This window comes from Vipera berus, assembly GCF_964194415.1.
Source record: "Vipera berus genome assembly, chromosome: Z".
NCBI lineage: Eukaryota > Metazoa > Chordata > Lepidosauria > Squamata > Viperidae > Vipera > Vipera berus.
The window spans coordinates 80,583,128-80,606,393 of record NC_138205.1 but is presented as its reverse complement, the minus strand read 5'-3'; the positions used below and the strand labels follow the sequence as shown (position 1 = coordinate 80,606,393).

General features: G+C 42.5%; 1 protein-coding gene across 5 annotated transcripts in view; it reads right to left on the bottom strand.

The window, feature by feature from the left end:
* The window catches only part of PIK3R4 (phosphoinositide-3-kinase regulatory subunit 4), a 44,179-nt gene that overhangs the window by 1,145 nt on the left and 19,768 nt on the right, over positions 1–23,266 (bottom strand). For 4 of the 5 annotated variants that reach the window (XM_081343639.1, XM_081343642.1, XM_081343640.1 and 1 more), the window contains 7 exons: positions 21,912–22,122; positions 14,302–14,467; positions 12,337–12,501; positions 6,950–7,161; positions 2,650–2,781; positions 2,147–2,247; positions 1,607–1,695 (listed from right to left, as the gene is read on the bottom strand). In XM_081343639.1, the coding sequence (XP_081199765.1) occupies positions 1,607–1,695; positions 2,147–2,247; positions 2,650–2,781; positions 6,950–7,161; positions 12,337–12,501; positions 14,302–14,467; positions 21,912–22,122 (1,076 nt within the window). The remainder of the gene's footprint in view (positions 1–1,606; positions 1,696–2,146; positions 2,248–2,649; positions 2,782–6,949; positions 7,162–12,336; positions 12,502–14,301; positions 14,468–21,911; positions 22,123–23,266) is intronic. The other variant, XR_014028463.1, reaches the window with a different exon arrangement.

Here is a 23,266-nt window from a genome sequence, read left to right as displayed (position 1 = left end):
ACCGTATTTTCCGGCGTATAAGACGACTTTTTAACCCATGAAAATTATCTCAAAAGTTGGGGGGTCGTCTTATACGCCCAGTCGTCTTATACGCCGGAAAATCAGCGAGCCCGGGAAGGCACGCCCTCCCCTCCCACTGTGGAGGAAGCAGGGCAGGCTTAACAGTGCTCCTTAACAGCCAGGGAGCGCGCACGTGCGCAGGACTGCCCTGCCGGCTCCCGCCAGACGCCAGCCTGCCCTGCTTCCTCCACAGTGAGAGGGGAGGGCGTGCCTTCCCGGGCTCGCTGATTTTCCGGCGTATAAGACAAAAAATCTTGAAAATCATCTCAAAAGTTGGGGGGTCGTCTTATACGCCCAGTCGTCTTATACGCCGGAAAATACGGTATTTTAAAAAATGTAAATTGTGAATATTTAATCATGCATATATTTCCAAGACCACCAGTTTGATCCTAACCATGTTTACTGAAAAGCAAAGTATATGTTCAAAAACCACATAACCAAATAAGGTTGATTCTTCATGATCAATAATTACATCAAGTTTAATAATTATTTCTATCTCTGTCTGAGTCTGTTATTATTACTCAGATTTACTCACTTTCTTTAATTACCAAAAAATATGTAAATCCATGTTTCAAAATACACATATTGCTTTCTGTTTATTATCCAAATAGGACTTTAAAAAAATTAAACTGATTTTTAAAAATACTGGAAAGAATTAGGGCTATCACTAGATAAAAACTGGTTAATTAGTGAAGTTATAGCCAACTGATACAAACATGGTTTCTCATGAAAATATTCTTTTAAGCAGGTAGAGAAATAGCGCATCCATATCATCCCACAATAATAAATGCTCAGTTTTCTGGATATACGAAAGCTAAGTAGAGCTTATAGGTATAACATGGCATAACATGAAAAAGGAAAGGAAAAGAAAGCTGGAAATGCTTTCAGCCTAGCTACAGAACAGCAATTTAACAAGTAAGGGTAATACACAGACAACCAACCTCAGTTGCTGTATATGCCAATAAGAAACTACCAGAGGAAAATGTAGTGGGAAATGTAGGAAGAATATTTGTCACTAAAGAATAGTTACAAAATAATCGTATATGTCTTGTCAGTGCCTTTGAGAAGCACACAGTCAATGAAAATTGATAGGATTGTTCATTTAATTCTAATTTTAATTTATGCTTGCACCACTTTTCAGCAATGCCAGACTGAATAAGATAATGGACTGTATACGTATTCTTTAATTTGCCAGGCTACCGTAATTGTCAATAGGTAGTCAATGGAATCTCTCTTTAAACTAGAATTCCCAAAAGTAGTTAAACTGAATCCATTTAATGTTGAAGAGCATCTGCTAAATGCCTGTTGTCAGGTATTGTGTTACATATTAACAGTAGATAAAAAAATTTCACTCCACATGTCACAAAGTTTCTGAGATGCAGAATGGATAAAAATGTTGCTTCATATTGGACAAAATTTCTCAATACTTTGTAAGATAGATTTTACATTTCCCCTGCAATTTATGCAAAGAATACATCCTGCTAGCTGCTGGGATACAAATATTTGTATTTAAAGTGCATTTGTCTTATTTTTAATGAATATTTACCTTATCTTCATGTCTGAACCTGCAGTCAATAATATAGGATTTCCATCAGCTGGACTACAGTATATTCCATGAACACTATGGGATGAAGGCTAATATATAGAAACATATATTAAACATATAGGCCTTGGGGATAAAATATTTATAGAAAGGTTTTTTAAACAATTTTTTAAATAGTATTGCATGATTAACACATTACACTTGAATACACCCATTTGCAGCATGGACTGTATTAGTTAAAATCATATTGTAGATTTGATTATTTAACATTTTTAAAAATGCACTACCAGCACTGAAAAAGATCATCTTGTATAAAAGGAAGACACTTTATGATACTTTTTCTCCCAAGCTATTTGGTTTTTATAGGTAAACATTAGCATTTTGAATTATACCACAAAATGCACAGGAACCCAACGAAAGAAATGGTGAATGTGTTTTCTATGTTTCTCCACTGTTAAAAGCATTAGTATTGATCTGATTTATCTCTTTTAAAATCAGTAATCTACACTTTCAAATGTTTTACCCCAAATTCAGAAGGCAAACCTGTGATTCTGAAAGAGGAGGAGCACTGCTAGCCCACAATGTGAAACGTCGATCACCTGTTTCCATATCCCACATGGAGACTTCATTATTGCCTTGAACAGCTATATAAAATAACAAACAGCAGTTATAACTTGATAGCATGGCCTGATTGAATACTGACATTTTTGGTTTCTTCCTACATTCCACTGTTGCCGCCTGTTCTGTTGCCTTCCTATTCTACTGTTGTCACCTATAGACCTTTACTGAGCCTCTATACCTCCTATTAATCCTCATTTCTTATTATGATCCCAGATTCAAGGAGAGGTTTTTTGCCATTTACCTGAATTACAGCCAGTCTCATCTCAAACAAATGCTCTCTGAATAAACCCGTGAACTATCAACCTCAGCAATTTGTCCATGTTGTAATGTAATGTAATGTAATGTGCTATGCTATGCTATTCCAGTTACCTAAAGTAATCTTAAATTTTGCAAGCATTTGGATGTTTAAAGAAGATTAACTATACCTGCAATCACCCATGACTGGGAAAGGGGATGCATAAGTAGCCGTCTGATCCGTGCTCTAGAAGGATGGGAATGGCTGGAAATTGGTAACTGGAATCTCATATCCCAACATGCCATGGTCCCACTGCTTGTACCTTGCAAAGAAAAATGTGTAATATAATGCATTTTAAGCAATGTCTTCCAAGCTCTAGCACTGATGTCCATATGATATTTAAAGACATATTTTCTTTTTATTATTTTTTTTAAATTATTATTCAATTTATATCCCGCCCTTCTCCGAAGACTCAGGGCGGCTTACAAGCTTAGCTGTTTATATCATTTGCAAAGAAAATTAAACTAGAGGTACTCCTTGATTTACAATGACAATTGGGAAAGAAATTTCAGCCATTAATCATGGCTATTATAAGTTGAGGCACTCATGTGAACAGACCTGATTTGATGCCCATTTTATGGCAGTTATTAAACAAATTATGTGATCCTAAGTCCACATCAGTGTTTTTCTTTGCTGGAGAAAAGCAAAAAAAAAAACAACCCACTGGAAAATGACAAAAATCACAGTCAACGATTATAACCTAGTTATAAGCTGGCTGCCAAGCACCCAAAATGCAATCATGTGACAGCAGGGGGTGGTGCGGTGGGCCTCTGAGAGATGGCCGGGCAGGGTCAGGGGCCTCCAGCATAAGCCCAACAAGAGGCCCCTGATTAAGTTCTTAGTTAAGTTTTTTGTGGGGTTAGGGAGGGGGGAGGGAGGAGACTATGGTTGCGCGGGAAAGGCACGCCTTCCAGCCACCATAACGCATGCCAGGCCCACGGCCGTTCGCGACGGCGTACAACGAGGACCAGTCGCCGATAACACCCAGTGGCGTACTGACAAACGTCCCATCCCTAGGATGGTGGGGAATGGCAGAAGGTGCACAGACAGAGGGCCGTATCGTCACCGGGAGTGTCATCTCCGCTCTGTACAGGCGGTGAGACGCTCCGACCCTCTGTTCTCCCCCGGAGGACCCGGGAGCAAAGGTGCGCACCCTCCCATGCTAAGGCTGGTCTACCTGAATGCAAGGTCCGCAGCTAACAAAGCTCACCTCATTCGTGACCTAGTGGAGAGTGAGCATGCGGACCTGGCCTGCATCACGGAAACCTGGCTGGGCCCAGAGGGGGGTGTTCCTCTGGTTGACCTCTGCCCGCCAGGTTTCCAGGTACTGCACCAGCCCCGGGCTCATGGGAGGGGCGGGGGAGTGGCAGTTATCATCAGGGAATCCCTTAGCCCGCGAGAGACCACCGTCCCTCAGATGGTCGGGTGTGAGTCTCTCCTACTGAGATTCGGTCCAGGGGCGCAGTTGGGTCTGCTGCTGGCGTACCTACCACCTAATCGTGCAGCGGCGGCCCTACCCGAGCTACTCGATGTCCTCTCAGGGTTGGTGGTTGAATTCCCAAGACTCATGGTCTTGGGCGACTTTAATCTACCGTCCCTGGGAGGATCGTCCGAACTGGCTCGGGAGTTCATGGCTTCCATGACGGCCATGGACCTGTTGCAAATAATTTCTGGGCCGACTCATGAGAGAGGCCACAACCCAGACTTGGTGTTCTTGTCTGGACGGTGGCGTGATGATGTCGGTGGGGGTGCCACAACTATTACGCCCCTGTCATGGACCGATCACCACCTCCTGCGGCTAGACTTCCCCCTTGCCACCCCCCACCGTGGGTGCACGGTGCCAGTCAGATGGTACCGCCCTAGGCGCCTAATGGACCCTGATAAGTTCCAGGCAGCGCTTAGGGACTCGCTTGCACCCCCTGCTCACAGCTCGGTGGAAGCCTTAGTGGAAGCCTGGGAAAAGGCAGCCACGGAGGCTCTGGACCGAGTTGTACCCTTGCGGCCTCTGACCCGGCGCAGATCCCAGCGAGCCCCATGGTTCACCGAGGAGCTCCGGGAGATGAAGCGTCGGAGACGGGGCCTAGAGAGCCGTTGGAGGTCCAGTCGATCCGAATCCGACCGATTGCGACTAAGAATCCTCACCAGGTCTTATCTCGCTGCGATAAGGGTGGCAAAATCCAACTACTTTTCCACCCTCATCGCGTCCGCAGATAATCGCCCGGCTGCCTTGTTCAGGGTGACTCGCTCCCTATTAAACCAAGAGGTGAGGGAGGAACCCTTGCAGGGTCGAGCCGAGGAATTTGGTCAATATCTGCTGGATAAAATCGCTCGGATTCGAACTGGTCTGGACTCCAACTGGGCTGAGATGGAAGAACAAGACATGGACAGTCTTGTCGACGTCATCTGGGAAGAATTTGATCCTGTAACTCCTAAGGAAGTGGACAGGATTATGAGAAGGTTGAGCTCCTCCACATGCTTACTGGACCCGTGCCCTTCCTGGCTGGCCTATGCAGCTCGAGAGGCGACACGAGGCTGGTTCCTTGCGGTCATCTCTGCTTCTCTGAGTGAGGGTCACTTCCCCACCGCCTTGAAGGAGGCAGTGGTGAGACCTCTCCTCAAGAAGCCCACCTTGGACCCATCCTCTTTGAATAACTTTCGTCCAGTCTCCAATCTTCGCTTCCTTGCGAAGGTTGTTGAGAGCATGGTGGCGCACCAACTTCCTCAGATCCTGGATGAAGCGGTTTATCTAGACCCGTACCAATCGGGTTTCAGGCCGGGCTACAGCACGGAGACGGCATTGGTCGCTCTGATGAATGATCTCTGGAGAGCCCGGGACAGGGGCCATTCCTCTGTCCTAGTCTTATTAGACCTCTCGGCGGCTTTCGATACCATCGACCATGGTATCTTGCTGCGACGCCTCAGGGGACTGGGAGTGGGAGGCACGGTTCTGCGTTGGTTCTCCTCCTTTCTCCAGGGTCGCTCGCAGTCGGTGCTGACAGGGGGACAGAGGTCGACCCCGAGGCCTCTCGCTTGCGGAGTCCCTCAGGGGTCGGTCCTCTCGCCTCTCCTGTTCAACATCTACATGAAACCGCTGGGTGAGATCATTCGCAGTTTTGGAGTAGGGTACCATCAGTATGCTGATGACACCCAGCTTTTTATCTCAACTCCTAACAATATCAGTGATGCCCTAGACGTGATGTCCCGCTGCCTGAAAGCGGTCCGGGAATGGATGGGGAGAAACAGGCTTCAACTGAACCCGGACAAGACTGAATGGCTGTACGTACCGGCAAGCCAGGAGATTCAGAACGTCCCACTGCTTAACATTGGGGACAAGTCACTTCCCCCTGTTGATAGGGCCCGCAACCTGGGTGTCCTCCTAGACTCGCAGCTCTCCCTGGAAGACCACATTGGAGCTGTGACCAAGGGGGCCTTCTCCCGGGTTCGACTAGTTCGCCAACTACGGCCTTATCTGGACCTGGATTCCTTACGTACAGTCACCCATGCCCTTGTGACATCTCGCCTAGACTATTGTAATGCTCTCTACATGGGGCTGCCCTTGAGATCCACTCGGAAGCTTCAACTGGTGCAAAGTGCGGCGGCACGGACACTCTTGGGAGCCTCCCGATACTCCCATATCACACCTCTCCTCCGTGCGCTGCACTGGCTTCCGGTTGCCTTCCGTGTGAAGTTCAAGGTGCTAACAATGACATTCAAAGCCCTACATGGCATGGGTCCGGACTACCTACGGGAGCACCTTCTGCCGATGTCAGCACCCCACCGTCCTGTGCGCTCCCACAGAGAGGGCCTCCTCAGGGTGCCACCGCTCAAGGAATGTCGGCTGGTGGCCCCCAGGGGGAGGGCATTCTCAGTGGGTGCGCCAGCCCTCTGGAACACCTTACCAACCGAAATCCGGATGGCCCCTGACCTCCGTACCTTCCGTCGCGACTTAAAAACTTTCCTGTTCCAGCAGGCTGGCCTGGCATGATAACGTTAATTGGGGTCCCAGTTTGTGTTCATTAGTGTTTCTTATTATTTTATTGTTCGGTCTGTATACCTTCCAATTTCCTCTGTACACCGCCCCGAGTCCCTCGGGAGAAGGGCGGTTTATAAAAACTAATAAATAAATAAATAAATAAATAAATAAATTTTATGATAGCTGGAATACTTTACAGGATGTAAATCAGTTTTCTAAGGCTGTCGTAAGTCTGGAAGCTGTTAAATAACCACTTGTAAGATGAGGACTATATATTTAACTTGCTCTTGTAACATTATTTCTTGCACAAGGAATAGTGGGAGTTGAACCCAGATTGATTCAATTACCCAAGAACCATTATATATGGATTATCATCTGCACTCAGTACATGTGGTAAAGGGCAATTTTATTTACACATTAATAAATAATATAATGATTAAAAGGAAATAACACTTACCAATGCAGAGCCAGCATTGATGTATATCAACAGCAAACGAGGTTATAAGCCCCAAGCGTAAATCATGTTTTAATGTCCAGGCATTATTACACGACCTCAGATCCCATCCCACTAATGAACCATTCACAGTGGCATATGCCAGCACAGACTGGGCTCCTGAATTGAAATGATGCATGTCTACCACACAGCCATCATCTTTTTGATCTAAAAACCTAGATAAAATAAAAAGAACTTGCCATTATTCACTGAAATGTATCATGGCTTACACCCTTGAAAAATATTTCCTGACTTCTGGTTCGTGATTGCAGCCCTGGTAGATGCACAGAGGCGAGCCTCATCTTCAGTGTCCAGTTTTATCCCACTGGGGGACCTTGGAAAGGGTCAAAAGTTGCCCTGTAGGGGCAACATGCAAGAAGAGGACCCCGCTTGATCGCGGAAGGGCAGCAGCCCTTTCGCTTGATCCAGGGCATCTCTTCAAACCGACGGAGAAAAGACCAGCCATAGTAATATGGCTCGTCACTAAGCTGCTGACAGCCGAAGTCAAATGTACTACCAAGCACTTGAAAGCAGAGCGGATGAAACTGGGTGAGATCTTATCTTCTCTTTACCCTAAGTACCTTCTTCCTGTGAAAGCTCTTTGAAGTATCTTTCTCCTGTGAGGAGAGAGGGAAGGGAATTTCTATCCCACCCTCTAAGAATGGCGGCATCTGACTAACCAGAGGAATCAAAGCTTTAAAAGAACAATTTTAATCTAATTGGATTCATGTTTCTGAGATTTGGGGACCAAAAATTTTCCTAGCCTTACTGGAGGCTTTTGTTTCTATCTGCAAAAAAGAAATAAAACTGGAAAAAACAATTAGAAAAATTCAGGACTTTTTTTTTCTTTTTTAAAAAAAGAAGAAAATCTTAAATGGTATCAGTGACATCTTGTGGTGAAGCTTGGCATGGCAATTTGTTATTACCTAAAAAGAGACTTCCCCTTCACGGATTACTGCCTTGTCGTGGCGAAGGGGCTTGCGTAATTCAGTGAAGCTATTAGCTATGCCGTGCAGGGCCACCCAAGACGGACAGGTCATAGCAGAGAGTTCTGACAAAATGTGATCCACTGAAGGAGGAAATGGCAACCTCCTCCAGTATCTTTGCCACGAAAACCCCATGGACAGTACCAAAAGGAAAAAAAGATATGACCTGGAAGATGAGCCCCTCAGGTTGGAAGACATCCAATATGCTACTGGGGAAGAGCAGAGGGCTAGTACTAGTAGCATCAGAAAGAATGAAGTGACTGGGCCAAAGCCAAAAGGACGCTCAGCTGTGGGTGTGTCTGGTGGTGAAAGGAAAGTCTGATGATGTAAAGATTTTTTCTCCATAGGAACCTGGAATGTAAGATCCATGAATCAAGGAAAGCTGGACGTGGTCAAACAAGAGATGACAAGACTAAACATCGACATCTTAGGAATCAGCGAACTAAAATGGACAGGAATGGGTGAATTTAATTCAGATGACCATCAGGTATACTACTGCAGGCAAGAATCCCTCAGAAGAAATGGAGTAGCCTTCCTAGTCAATAAAAGAGTAGGAAAAGCAATACTGGGATACAATCCCCAAAATGATAGAATGATCACAGTTTGAATCCAAGGCAAACCATTCAATATCACAGTCTATGCCCCAACCACTGGTGCTGAAGAGGATGAAATTGACCAGTTCTATGAAGCCCTACAACACTTTATAGAACTAACACCAAAAAATGATGTCCTTATCATCATGGGGGATTGGAATGCTAAAGTAGGAAGCCAAAAGATAACCAGAATAACAGGCAAGTTTGGCCTTGGGAGTACAAAATGAAGCAGGGCACAGGCTGATAGAATTTTGTCAAAAGAATACGATGGTCATAGCAAACACTCTGTTCCAACAACCCAAGAGACGGCTCTACACATGGACATCACCAGACGGTCAACAAAGAAATCAGACTATGTGCTCTACAGCCAAATATGGAGAAGCTCTATACCAGGGGTCGGCAACCTAAAAAAGAAAAAGAGCCACTGGGAACCGGTTCCATCACAAATTAAAAAAAGAGGGAGCCGCGTGCGTGTGTCCATGCACGCGCATGCGCAAAAAGGTTTTTTGCGCATGCGCGGACGCACGCGGCTGCCATTTTTTTAAAAATGAGATGGAACCAGTTCCCGGTTGCCCGACGGCGACGGCCCGTCTGCAAAGCTGCCGCTTTCGGCAGCTTTGCAGACGGGCCGTGGCAGCTTCCTCAAAGAGCGGCGCCCCTGCCCATTCCGAGAGGTGCGCGCGCACCTCTCCGAACGACCGGAGGTGCGCGCGTACCTCTGTGCGAATGGGCAGCGGTGCCGCTCTTTGAGGAAGCTGCCGCGGCCTGTCTGCGAAGCTGCCGCTTTCGGCAGCTTCGCAGACGGGCCGTGGCAGCTTCCTCAAAAAGAGAGGCGCCCCTGCCCATTCCGAGAGGTGCGCAGCTTCCTCAAAGAGCGGCACCGCTGCCCCTTCGCACGGAGGTACGCGTGCACCTCCCCAAAGGTTTGGGGAGGTGCGCGCGCAACTCCGGTCGTTCGGAGAGGTGCGCGCGCACCTCTCGGAATGGGCAGGGGCGCCGCTCTTTGAGGAAGCTGCCGCGGCCCGTCTGCTAAGCTGCCGCTTTCGGCAGCTTCACAGACGGGCTGCGGCAGCTTCCTGAAAGAGCGGCACCGCTGCCCATTCGCGCGGAGGTACGCGCGCACCTCCGGTCGTTCGGAGAGGTGCGCGCGCACCTCTCGGAATGGGCAGGGGCGCCGCTCTTTGAGGAAGCTGCCGCGGCCCGTCTGCGAAGCTGCCGAAAGCGGCAGCTTCGCAGACGGGCTGCAGCAGCTTCCTCAAAGAGCGGCACCGCTGCCCATTCGCGCGGAGGTACGCGTGCACCTCTCCAAAGGTTTGGGGAGGTGCGCGCGCACCTCCGCCCATTCGGTGAGGTGCGCGTGCACCTCTCCAAACGGGCGGTGCCACTCTCCATTTGGAGAGGTGCGCGCGCACCACTGCCCGTTGGAAGAGGTGCGCGCGTACCGGGCGGCTGGGAGCCGCAAGAGACGGCTCAAAGAGCCGCATGCGGCTCCGGAGCCGCAGGTTGCCGACCTGTGCTCTATACAGTCAGTAAAAACAAGACCAGGAGCTGACTGTGGCTCAGACCATGAGCTTCTTGTTGCAAAATTTAGGCTTAAACTGAAGAAAGTAGGAAAAAGCACTAGGCCACTCAGGTATGAACTAAATCATATCCCTGATGAATATACAGTAGAGGTGACTAATAGATTTAAGGAATTAGATCTGATAGACAGAGTGCCGCAAGAACTATGGACGGAGGTTCGCAACATTGTACAAGAAGTAGCAACTAAAACCATCCCAAAGAAAAAGAAATGCAAGAAAGCAAAATGGCTGTCTAAGGAAGCTTTGCAAATAGCTGAGGAGAGGAGAGAAGCAAAAGGCAAGGGAGAAAAAGAAAGATACACCCAACTGAATGCAGAATTCCAGAGAATAGCTAGAAGAGATAAGAATGCCTTCTTAAATGAACAGTGCAAAGAAATAGAAGAAAAAAATAGAATAGAATAGGGAGGACTAGAGATCTCTTCAAGAAAATTGGAGAGATGAAGGGAACGTTTCATGCAAAAATGGGCATGATAAAGGACCAAAATGGCAGGGACCTAACAGAGGCAGAAGAGATTAAGAAGAGGTGGCAAAATTACACAGAAGAACTATACAAGAACGAGCTTAACGTCCCAAATAACAACGATGGGGTGGTCACTGACCTTGAGTCAGACATCCTAGAATGTGAAGTGGGCCTTAGAAAAGCTGAGCAACAACAAAGCTAGTGGAGGTGACAGTATTCCAGCTGAGCTACTCAAAATCTTAAAAGACGATGCATAAAAGTGCTACGCTTAATTTGCCAGCAAATTTGGAAAACTCAACAGAGGCCACAGGATTGGAAAAGATCAGTTTACATTCTAATTCCAAAGAAAGGCAGTGCCAAAGAATGTTCAAACTATCACACCATTGCACTCATTTCACATGCTAGTAAAGTTAGGCTTAAAATCCTACAAGCTAGACTCCAGCAGTATGCGGATCGAGAACTACCAAAAATACAGGCAGGATTTCGAAGAGGCAGAGGAACTAGAGATCAAATTGCCAACATACGCTGGATCATGGAGAAAGCTAGGGAGTTCCAGAAAAACATCTACTTCTGCTTCATTGACTATGCTAAAGCATTTGACTGTTGGATCACAACAAACTGTGGCAAGTTCTTAAAGAGATGGGAGTACCAGACCATCTTATTTGTCTTTTGAGAAACCTATATGCAGGTCAAGAAGCAACAGTGAGAACTGGACATGGAACCACTGATTGGTTCAAAATTGGGAAAGGAGTCCGGCAAGGCTGTATACTGTTGCCCTGCCTGTTTAACTTATATGCAGAGGACATCATGAGAAAGGCAGGACTAGATGAATCAAGATTGCTGGGAGAAATATCAACAACCTAAGATATGCAAATGAAACCACTCTAATGGCAGAAAGTGAAGAGGAACTAAAGAGCCTCTTTGGGGGCCCCATAGCACTTGGCCCTGCTTTGCTTCCCCCACTAGGGCCCTGCAAGCCTTTTCACCCCCATCAGGTCTCAGCAGGCCTCCCTGCACCAGGCAGAGGTGCGGGGATGCTGCAGCATCCCTGTGGCAGGTCATAAAGGCGAATAACTGAGGTGGCACTGCAGCAGACTTAACTTTGAAACAGGGTTGTGAGTTCTTTCAGGGAAGGGGCCATCATAAGTTCAAATGGCCACTCAGTAACTGGTCTTTAAGCAAGTATTAGTTTTGGAGTAGCAGACAGTTTGCAAGCTCAAATTCTGGATTTCTTATCTTTAGTAAATATTAGTTTAGCTCATACTAAAGTATTCTCCTAAGTCTTGGGAGAACGCAACCTTGATAAGTGGATGGACATAAGCAGCATGTTCTCTTAAAGCACAAAGCCACTAATTTTCTTACCAGGTGCAATAACATTAATAGGCACCGCCCACAGTTCTCTATGTTCAAAAAGAGTAAGACAACTAGAATCCTGAGGTATTGGAACAGATTGGCTCAATTCATAATGGAGGCAGAATTTAGTTTTAAAAATTATGAATGTTTAAATGAAGTAACTCCCCAAAATCCTATCAGTTTTTGCCAATCTGGACATCCTCCAGAAGAAGTTAGCATCACAGGTCTTGCTGAAATATTCTGAAGAGTGAAAACCACACAGCAGTTGGGAAGGCTGGTCTACAACCCATCTTGTATCCTTAGTGCTAACTTTATATTTGCAAGGAATAACCACAGCAGATAATCAATAGGAAACAAGAAAATTTGCACATAAACATACCTGTTTTGTATTGGATGAATCTTAGGTGATTTGGGGAGTTTTGAAGCTTCAATCCCAAAAAGTTGGATGGACCCGTTATCTGAAGCTATAGCCAAATAGTGAGAACCCTGGCAAAAAGTAAGCGTTGTCACACGTCCCCCAATCCGAGAATATGTTAAAATTGATCTGTTATAAGTAATAGGGGGAAAAAACAAACCAAAATTACAATGAAATTCCTCATGTTCCATGCTCCACTGAGAAAGTAAGAACATGCTTAGCTACATACATTTCATTTATTGTGATGTCTGGCATAAAATTCTGGGAATATGCCCTTCTGTGAGGATTAGGAGGCTCTCATCATTATTTCCCTCACAACGCTATTATTCCCAGAATTTCCAGGCAAAAGAAACAACAAATTGGAACATGTATCTAATTTATGTACACACAGTATTTCTATGATAGAGATAAGGGCAACCTTGCCTGAAAAATGAAGATTAATAGACTTTAATTTTTAATTGATTGAAGAGATAGGCACCCAAATTAAAAAGAGAATTGTTTATATTAAATCAGAGCAATAGATACATCATTATTATCCACAACTGAACTCTACTCCCTGCTCTAATGGTTGGTGCTGCTTTGAAAGAAAAGCTGACTTCAAAGCTTTGAAACTAAAGTTAGACAACTGCTGGGTACAGCTCTGGGGAAAAAAATAGCATATTTTACATACCTTTGCAGCACTTCTCAAAAACAATGGGCTAGTTGTGACAGCTTAGAAAAGAGCATTATTCTCTCTCAGGAGGAAGAACTGTTTGGACAGGTTCTTTAATACTGAGCCTTTCAACTGTTTTCAATATTTTCTTAAAGTTGAATGATAACTGAAGTCAATTAGATTTCAATCAATTTACACGTACGCATGACTTAATCAAGAACTTTATCCTAGGCAATTAAATAGTGAGACTAAGAACAAAAAAATCAAAGAAAATGACACTAGCTCTATTCAGGTATTACAAAACCTAGAAAGCTCAATATGCAAGCCATAGTCAGAAGTCCTGCTCCCTATAATATTGTGCATGTGTCATTGTTTAAAGATAAGCATCTGCATGTACAGCTCAGATAGTTGCACTGAGGTCTCTATGAAATCATCTGTGAATTGATTGCACCAGTTTGAAATCTCATGAGAGCCAATGTGTATGCAACTGTAAGCATAAAGACCTCCACAGTCCTATAGGCGTTCAAGATATAGAGGAAAAAGCCTTCCCTTAAATGATATAGACGTAGTTCTCGACTTAAGACTGTAACTGAGCATGGAATTATGATTGTAAGTTATGCTGGTTGTTAACTGAGTCTTGTGACTGACCTGCTTTTATGTCATTTTTTGTTAAGTAAATGAGGCAGTTGTTAAGTAAAATTATTGTTTGCAATGGACATTTTGCTAGAAACTGGAGGTAAATGTTGGTTTCTATCAAAAAAGTCATAAATTGTGATGATGTGACCAATAGGATGTAAAGAGAATCAGAGCACTGAGATAGCTATTACTGTAATTGGAATGAACGGAGGCACTAATATCAGCATTTGTTAGATCATTATCATCACTATTCTATCATACTTATTTATAATTATTGTATTTTTGCATTGTATTACTGTATTTCCTTGTTTAGAATTAAATTGAAGTGGCATAAAACCTTCATGAATAAACCAGTATTTGAATTTCTATCCCTATAATTATGTCATTATCTGCACTGCAGAAAACCGCAGTATCTCCAATTGACCCAATAAAGCAGGACTATGTACAGTATCATCATATTAAAAAAATTAAAATTTTAGTCCCACATATGAAAAAGACGTTTTCTCAAATATTGTAAGCATGCTTCTCCCAGCTGATCCCTAAACACATTTTCTATTCATTTTTCTATGCTTTTTAACTTCACAAGCTAGGTGGTAGATTTCCCTAAAATTAAATCTGCATCTCTAAATATGATAAATTACCTAGTAGTAGTTGTTTTGCCTTCCATTTTATGACTGTCCCAGATTTTCACTGTTCCATCATTTGAGCATGTAGCAAAAATTGAATGTTCATCAGAGACTCTAATACGATTCACTGCAGACTTATGCTCATGCAGATGAGCAACCAGAAGCCCCTTGGGATGCCAACCTAAAGCCAGAGTAAAATGTATTTCATTTATTCAACAAAAGTATGAAAGATTCCATTTAACAAAAGTATGAAGGATTCTTGCTTGCTTGCTTTTCCCCGATGTCATGCCGGCATTATAAAACACATATAACTAGGTAGGTGACGTAAAATGCAAATATTAGTAAGCACACATATAACTATGTATTACTTAACCCTGTCTCTCTGACACAGAAACTTATTAGGTAGAGACTCAATCACCAATGCATATAGTTGTTGTTTTTTAATTCCATTTATATCCCGCCCTTCTCCGAAGACTCAGGGCGGCTTACAAACTTAGCAGTAGCCTTCATTCTATGTATATGCCTGCTTATTAGGGCTTTCACACACACCCCAAGCGGCATTATTACAAAGTCAGCTTAATTAAAAGGCTTAAAAAGGAGCCTTGGTGGAGCAGTGGGCTAATGCCTCCTTAAGTAACACCAGCTGCCTGCAATTAGTGCAGGTTCGCATCCCACCAGGCTCAAGGTTGACTCAGCCTTCCATCCTTCTGAGGTAGGTAAAATGAGGACCCAGATTGTTGGGGGCAATTAAGCTGACTTTGTAATAATGCCGCTTGGGGTGTGTGTGAAAGCCCTAATAAGCAGGCATATACATAGAATGAAGGCTACTGCTAAGCTTGTAAGCCGCCCTGAGTCTTCGGAGAAGGGCGGGATATAAATGGAATTAAAATAAATAAATAAAATAAAATAAATTGCCCCCAACAATCTGGGTCCTCATTTTACCTACCTCGGAAGGATGGAAGGCTGAGTCAACCTTGAGCCTGGTGGGATGCGAACCTGCACTAATTGCAGGCAGCTGGTGTTACTTAAGGAGGCATTAGCCCACTGCTCCACCAAGGCTTATAGTTCTTATAAGCAAATACTGAAATCATATAGTCAGTGGAATTATTGATAAGGTCGCAAGGCAAATCAATTTCCTTTCCTTCCCCTTCCCCTTCCCCTATTCCATTCCATTCCATTTAATCTAAACATGGCAATACATCAAATAACATGAAGAACAAAACAATTTTAAGTTCATAAAAATAACTGAATAAGGAGGGAGGCATTCTGTATCAAAATAGAATATTTCTATATTGCATGTGGAGCATCTGATTTAGAATTACACTTAAAATTCTCTGCAGCTCTAATTGGACCATGGAATGCAGCAGGACTTCCTTCAACTGGTGAACTACTTACTCCGAATTCCTTGTTTATGTCATACAGTTGTGGGTCTTTACAGTGATGGGAGAAAGTTGTGAACTCTTCAGAATATCCATAACTCTACCCTACGGGTAGTCCTCATTTAGTAACTGCCCCAGAAGCAACTCTTCTCAGCTATGACGATGAAATATAATTTTGCAACCAATACCCACAAGTTGTCTTGTGCCTGACCCATTTTTTCCTCTCCCCTCCTCACAGAGTGAAGAGATTGCCTAAATAAGCTGTGTCTTCCTGAGCAGTTTTTATCCATAGTGCAGCACATCCTTAAAGAATGCTAACAACAGGTTAAAAGGTCAGGTCTATGGCTTTATTTAGTTGTTTAGAGTCCTCCAGGAAAGGTCACATTTGGTGTTTGTGATTAGCAAGATCCTAGTCAATTTCATACTAAAGGCTTTTGTTTGCCTCCTAAACTAGCTTACAAATCGTCTAGGCAAGTAGCTGGCTCTAGTGCATACTTTTCAATATGTATTCCCCCAGTGTGCCTGCTAACTCACTTATTGTAGTCTCTTCCTGTCCAATGAATGTAAATACAAACATCAATTCTCTTGCTAATTATCCCAGCACCATTCCAAAAGGCCTTGAAGGAGTAGGAAAAAAGGGGTCATAAGATTTGCCATTTTACCTGACTTCCTTGTGACAAAGTTTGCGTATTCCACAAACTTTCCCTATTGTTTAGATTTCCAGGCTATTTTGGGGTCGTTTCCTTCTGATGCTGTAAAGCAAAGAAAAGCTGAAGAAAATTGTAAACACAGTCACGCTCACATGATTTTCATTTAGCAATTGCTCTGTTTAATCAGCAAATTGCCAGTCCCAATTGTGGTCACTAAACGAGGACTACCTGTACTGGGCCATGTAATTTGATCTAAATTTCACCCAAGTCCTGTTCATATATAAACAACACACATTATATAATGCATACAGAGCTATAATGGAGCAAAGGTTCACTGTTCATTGATATTCATTGTTGGAATAAATATATGTAGTAACACCTCTTTTAATGATTTTTAGCCAAACATTTTCTGTAACTGTTGATCAATCTCTTATATTTGCTTGGGAGATATTTTGGTTCATTCCTTTTTAAAACTGTTTCAACTCATGGACGTTTTGGGGCTATCCTGCAGGAACTACCTATAATAGGTCATTATAAATTCAATTCAATTCAAAACAAAATCTGGATTCAGCCACTCCAAAACTGTAATTTCTTCTCTTCAGCCATTTTATTATAGACTTACTTGTATTTTTAAGGTTGCTCTTGTGTTGCATTACCCACAGTTTTTAAAATTTCATCTCATGGACAGATACCCCAATATTCTCCTGTAAAATTTTAAAATTTCCTGTGAAATCAAAATTATTTGATCCCTCAAAGAATGTGAGCCATCTACGTCCTGAGGCTTCAAAACAACCTCAGCCAATTATGTTCCTACCACTACACTTCATGGTTATGATGTTCTTTTTTTGTAATTCAGTATTTTATTTTTCTCAAATAACATTTTTATTAATGCTAAAAAGTTCCACTTTCATCTATCCATAGAACACTGTTGCAGTAGCTTATTGAATCATCTAGGTGATCTCTGGTAAACCTGAAACAGGTGGCATATAATTTCTCTTCTTGTATTCTCCCATTCACAATACTTTTATGGCAGATTCACAGACATTGACAAGAAAGACCCGCAAACACTTTGTCATTGACCTAACTTCCTTTGCAACCTTCTGGAGATTGCATACCTTGTCTTTGGAATAATTTTTGTTGGATGACCATTACTGGAAAGAAGAATAATAATAATACTGCATGTTCTTTACTTGTACATTTTCTGCCCTTCTGTAATTTAGCGAAGGCCCAAGTCTTTGGCAAAAGTTTTTTTTTTATTTAAAAAGTTTTACAATACATTTTGACTTTAATCCCCCCTCCCCCACCCCCACCCAACCCTCCCTATCCCTTCCCCCCATTCCCTCCTCCCCCCCCACTTCCCAGAGCTAAATACAGGGTATAAAATCAAAAAACAAACATAAGCACCCCTATGTTATCAGCAATAAACTATTAATTCTATCTCCCTCTAGCTCATGTAAAATGAATACAAACAATATTAATATTACAAATAAAGTAAAAAAGAAAAAGAGAAAAACAGAAAAAGAGCTTTACTCAGAATAGATTTTCTTAATCCCAGTCCTTATTCATATTAATTTCAAAAAAAAAGAAAGAAAAAAAAACTTTCACCTACTATTTACATTCTCCAACCTTTCTCTAATTTCTAAACAAATTCTGTTACGTGCCAAAAGCGCCTATCTATTAACCTTAATAATCTCCAACCAAACTAAACCATAATCAAAAATAATTCTTGCATGTATCACGCCAAATGTCTCGCAGTTCCAAGTCATCCTTGAGTTCAAATAAAAAGAGTAAAAAAAAGGTTTAAGCAGTCTGTAAGACAACTTGTTGTTAATTAGGAGCTTGCATACCCATTCTTAGTTCAACACATACTTTTAGTCCATAACCCTAATATACTTTTCTAACAAGCAAATAACATCCATCTTAAATTGTGTTAAATATTAAAAAAAAACTTTCTTTCTCCTCTATGATAAATTTAATCCATTAACATTCTAATTTAAAAATTTAATCAGCAATCTTAACGCCCCAAAGCTTTTGGAGCACGTCTGTCATGACCCCCAAAACTTCTTTGGACCGCGCCCCTCCCACGGCTTCACTGTAAGTACACTTTGGAGATTCCATAACTATCTGCTGGTCTTGCTCTTGCTCTCGTCTCGCTCTTCTTAGGGCGGCACGCGTCATCCTCTGGCCTCCTGCAACATCCGATGAAACTGTATCTTGATCCCCTCCAACACCATTGTCCTCTATCTGTCTGTCTGCAACATCTTGAAGCTTTCCCTCGCCGTATCCCTTTACAGCTTCCAAAAATGATAGGGGGGTTGCTTTTAACACATTGCTATAAAAATCACGTGCCTGGGCCACAGTAACCAGATGATGTCTTTTACCTTCATGCGTCACCACCAGTCCAACTGGAATCTCCCATCTAAACTTAATATCACATTTCTTAAGTTCCTGTACTAGAAATGCAAAATCTTTCCTTCTCCTTAAAATCTTCGGAGGAATCTCTTTTAAAACCAAGACTTCTTGCTCAGCCACTACCAATTTAGTATCATAAGCAGCTTGAATAACTTCATCTCTAATTACTCTCTTTGTAAAATAGACCACCACATCTCTGGGTAACTTCCTTTGTCTTGCAATCCATGAATTTACACGAAAAATTTTGTCCATATTTCCCTCAATTTCAGATGCTGGCTGGCCCAATACCCCTTCCAGAGCCTCAGAAATCAGCTGCTTTAAATCTTCTTTACAGTTCTCCTTTAAACCCCTGATTCTAATAGCATACTGCATCTGATGATACTGAGCAAGGCTCAATTCTCCGTCCATTTTATCCCTTATATTTTCATTTTCTAATACCTTTGCTTCTAATATAGAGTTCTTTTGACTGAGATCCTTCACTTTTACATCCAGCTGTTGCACACATTCAGCTACAGATTCAATCATAGACAACATGTCCACCCTCACTGCTCTAAACTTCTCTTCCATCTTCTTCTCCAATTTCTCCATTTTCTCCTCCATTTTCTCCTCCAGCTTTTTCAACTTTTCATCCATCATGTCAGACATCAATTGTGAATGCTTTCCAAGAGCATCTTGTAAATCCTTAAGCGTCAATGCCGGAGGAGGTGCAGGAGGAAGCAAAGCTTGCAATGAGGTCTGTTGCACCAGGGAAGACCCCGCACTCCGAAGAGCTTTAGAAGTTTTAGCCGCCATCTTCCCCCACTTTCACTTATTGCGCACTTTCACTTTAAAGCTATAAAATCCATTGAGCTAGAGAGTAAAGATAAGAGTCCACATCACCTTGACCTCCTGTACCGCTCTGCCTGCATCTTGACAATCAAAAGTATTTCCTTTTGGCAGGGGTGGTTGCTAACGCCTGGCTCTGCTCCATAAATCCCGGAGCAGGGGCGCTGCGCAGCTCGGAGCAACCCAGGCTTCGGGGGGGCTCAATCCTTCAGCCGCCCAAACTCTCAGCTCAGGCGGCCCCAGAGAGCTCAACCCCTACCTGGGGCCTCACCCCCTCCTCTTCTCCCGAGGAGGGGGCTTCAAATCCATCTAAACAGCTGATCGACACTGTTTACGATGGAAAAACACAGCTGCGGAGCGGACAGCCCGAAGGCGGCTGTCTTTGGCGCCGCGTCGCCACCGGAAGTCCTATAATATTGTGCATGTGTCATTGTTTAAAGATAAGCATCTGCATGTACAGCTCAGATAGTTGCACTTGTCTTTGGAATAATTTTTGTTGGATGACCATTACTGGAAAGAATAATAATAATAATACTGCATGTTCTTTACTTGTACATTTTCTGCCCTTCTGTAATTTAGTGAAGGCCCAAGTCTTTGGCAAAAGTTTTATTGCCCTTCCTATTTGTAAGCATTGGGAATTGTTTTTCTGAATCGCCTAGTGTTATCACTTAACTGGAACATTTCATTTCCACAAACGTGTCTCACGAAGTGCAGATTCTCATGGTAGCAATCAACATGAGCAGGATTCCTAAAAGTCACATGATTATAATCTCATTAATTAAAACATCTGATTTAACTGATGACCTTGACAGTTGAATAACTTAATGCTTCATATAATTTTTCTCACAAGAAAGTAAATGTGTTCAATAAAGATGTGATGCAGTTTATTGTTCAGGTTGTTGTTTACTTAACTAGAATAACTTTAATAAAGCTCATTATGGCACTGTATGTCAAATACTGCAGGACATGGATAGTTCTACAGAATTCACCAACTTTCCCTCATCACTGTAGGTCCACCATCTTCTTGTATTCTGTAATTTTCTTCTATGCTTGCAAGGGTATTCTCATTCTCAACAGAAAGAACATTTATAGACTCCTCACTTTCTCCTTCACCATTAGTATTAATGACCAAGTTCTTAGATACAGAATCATGTTGACAATGTAGCACATATGGCAGGCAAACTATAGCAATTTTATCTTGTCAACAATGATTCTATTCAGAAGGTTCCTGCAGCTTACACATTTGAAAACAAGTATGAAATAAGAATTATAAATTTCTGATGCATTCTGCTTTTGAACAACTTTTCTAATAATGTATGAAATAATTAAAATAATTATTTTATCATTTAAAAATAATTTAGCCAATAACTGTTACCATTTATACTGTGCATCTTTCATTTTCTAAGACCATTCATACTTTGCATATGATTTTCTTCTTGGAATATCAGAAGTTTCATATGAATTAATATGAGCTTAAGATACTTTATATCAGTTGGAAAATATAAATATTAACATGTCTCGGGGCTGTCTTGCACCACCAATGAAAATCTCTCTACATAGATGTCATAATGTTGAAATCATTACTGAGTGAAGAAAACCTGGATAAAGACTGTTTCTAAGAACACTTTTTAGTATAAGGAATATTGTTAATATTCATTTAACATTGCAAAATGGCAATTAATAAAATTTTATGTCACCTAGAACTTTGGTTCTCTATAGCTGACAATCATTTTCATATTTTTTTTGAGATTTTATTGTAGATCTTATATTTTGAGGTTTTCTTATGATAAAATGGCATACAATTAATTTTTAAGCCAATGTTCTTATGTAGAAAAGGTATTCAGTAATTCAAAAATATCCATATAAGCGTGTCAGCTGTAATTATCAAGGTCAATACTTTGCCATATGCTTTTTGATACTTAATATATCAGGATCAGAAAATACATAAGGGTAACTATGTTATATTATAAAACATATCCTTGTTCAAAAAGTTCAGATCTTGGTCTAAAAAGAAAGGAAAAGGTATCTGAGAACAGGACATCAAAAATATGGACATGAGAAATATGAAAATCTGGCTATTATTTTAGCCCAGAAGGGGGCACCTGCTTCTGGTCTAAAATAATAGACATATTTTGATATTTCAAAAAAATACAGCTTTAATACAACTTTGGTGTATTAAAGACTGGTGGATGAGATTATCTCATATCTTCTAGGCAAATGATTACACAATATCAGTTACAGCTAGAATAAGCAAGTGACATTTTATCACTTTAAACTTTATTGGAAAGAACATAAGAAATAGAATTTCTATTTTCCAAAATCTGCTGCTATCTCAGCAGGACTAAAACCCCATATTTACCTGGGGGTGGTGGCTTTGTCTCCCATTCTGCATTCTCCATCATCTGTTTTGCAATTCTTTCTGCATTGCATTGTTCACGCTTCTGCTGTATTAGCTGTTGAAGTTCAGTTTTACAAGTAGTAATGCGCAGTTGGTATGTTGAGGGTGAAACTACGCTGCTTATAACTTGTATAGTTGGTTTTCTGACTTGGATAGCTTGTCCATCTGCTGCCTGAAAGCCATACATAAATCACGTTGGATAATTACATGATATATAATAAAAAAACAGAGATAACTTCTAAGCTTTTGCATTAGAAATATGCTTACATGATGTTTCATCACTTCAATTTGGCTCAGCCTGCCAGTACATGAGCCCATTATTTCTGTTCTTTAAAAAATATGACATAGGGCAAGGACAAATTGCAGACCTGCTTGTTGGGAAACCAGCAAGCTAGAATTCCAAGTTCCTACATTAATAGTAAAAAATGCAGCACACTATCTAGGTTCATTATTTACAATGACTCATATGAAGATCCAAGCATAAGCAATCAAGAATGAACATCAAGCATCAAGCATCAATGACATTTAGAAATGCATTTGCTTATGTTCAATGAACAATGGCAAGTTTTCTTGAAAAAAAATGTTTATCATCACAGTAACAGAGAAAATGTGCACTGATGTTCACCAAGTAAAAAATATTTTAATGGTGAAAGACTTAGGTTATACCATGTTTCCCCGAAAGTAAGACCCGGTCTTACTTTCTTTTGGGCTCTGAAATAAGCACTAGGGCTTACTTTCGGGGTAGGACTTATTATTTTCATGTACAGGAGGCAGAGAGCGCGGGGGCCAATGGGAGTGGGAGTGCTGCTTCTGCCAGCCCCGCCTTCTCCATCCCACTGTCTGCTTGCCTGCGGCTGCAGCAAACCAAACCTTGGTGAGACCCGGCCTCTGCCCGCCCTGCCTGCTGGCCCTACTGCTGCTGGGACATTTCTCAGCTGCGTCAGGTGCCGTGTGGCCACCGAATGACTGCCCATGCTGCTTCTGCCTCATGGGGGCTCTTTGTTGCACTGCTCTGGGCTGTGGGGCAAGTTGGCCCAGATCTTCCGTTCGACCTCCGGAGTACAGCCAGGAAGACAAAGAGCCCCTGCTAGGCCATAAGCAGCACGGGCAGCCGCTTGGTGCCCGCTGTGACCGATAAGTGTCCCAGGAGTAGAAAGGCCAGCAGGCAGGGCGGGAAGAGACAGAGGTGTGTTGAGAACTTGGCCCGCAGGCATTGCTAGAACAGTAGCAAAGCTGCAACTAGAACCGAGGTCAGACAAGGCAGTGGCAGGTTGTGCAGCAGCTGCATGGCCTGCGCAGCGAGCCAGTCCTGCTGC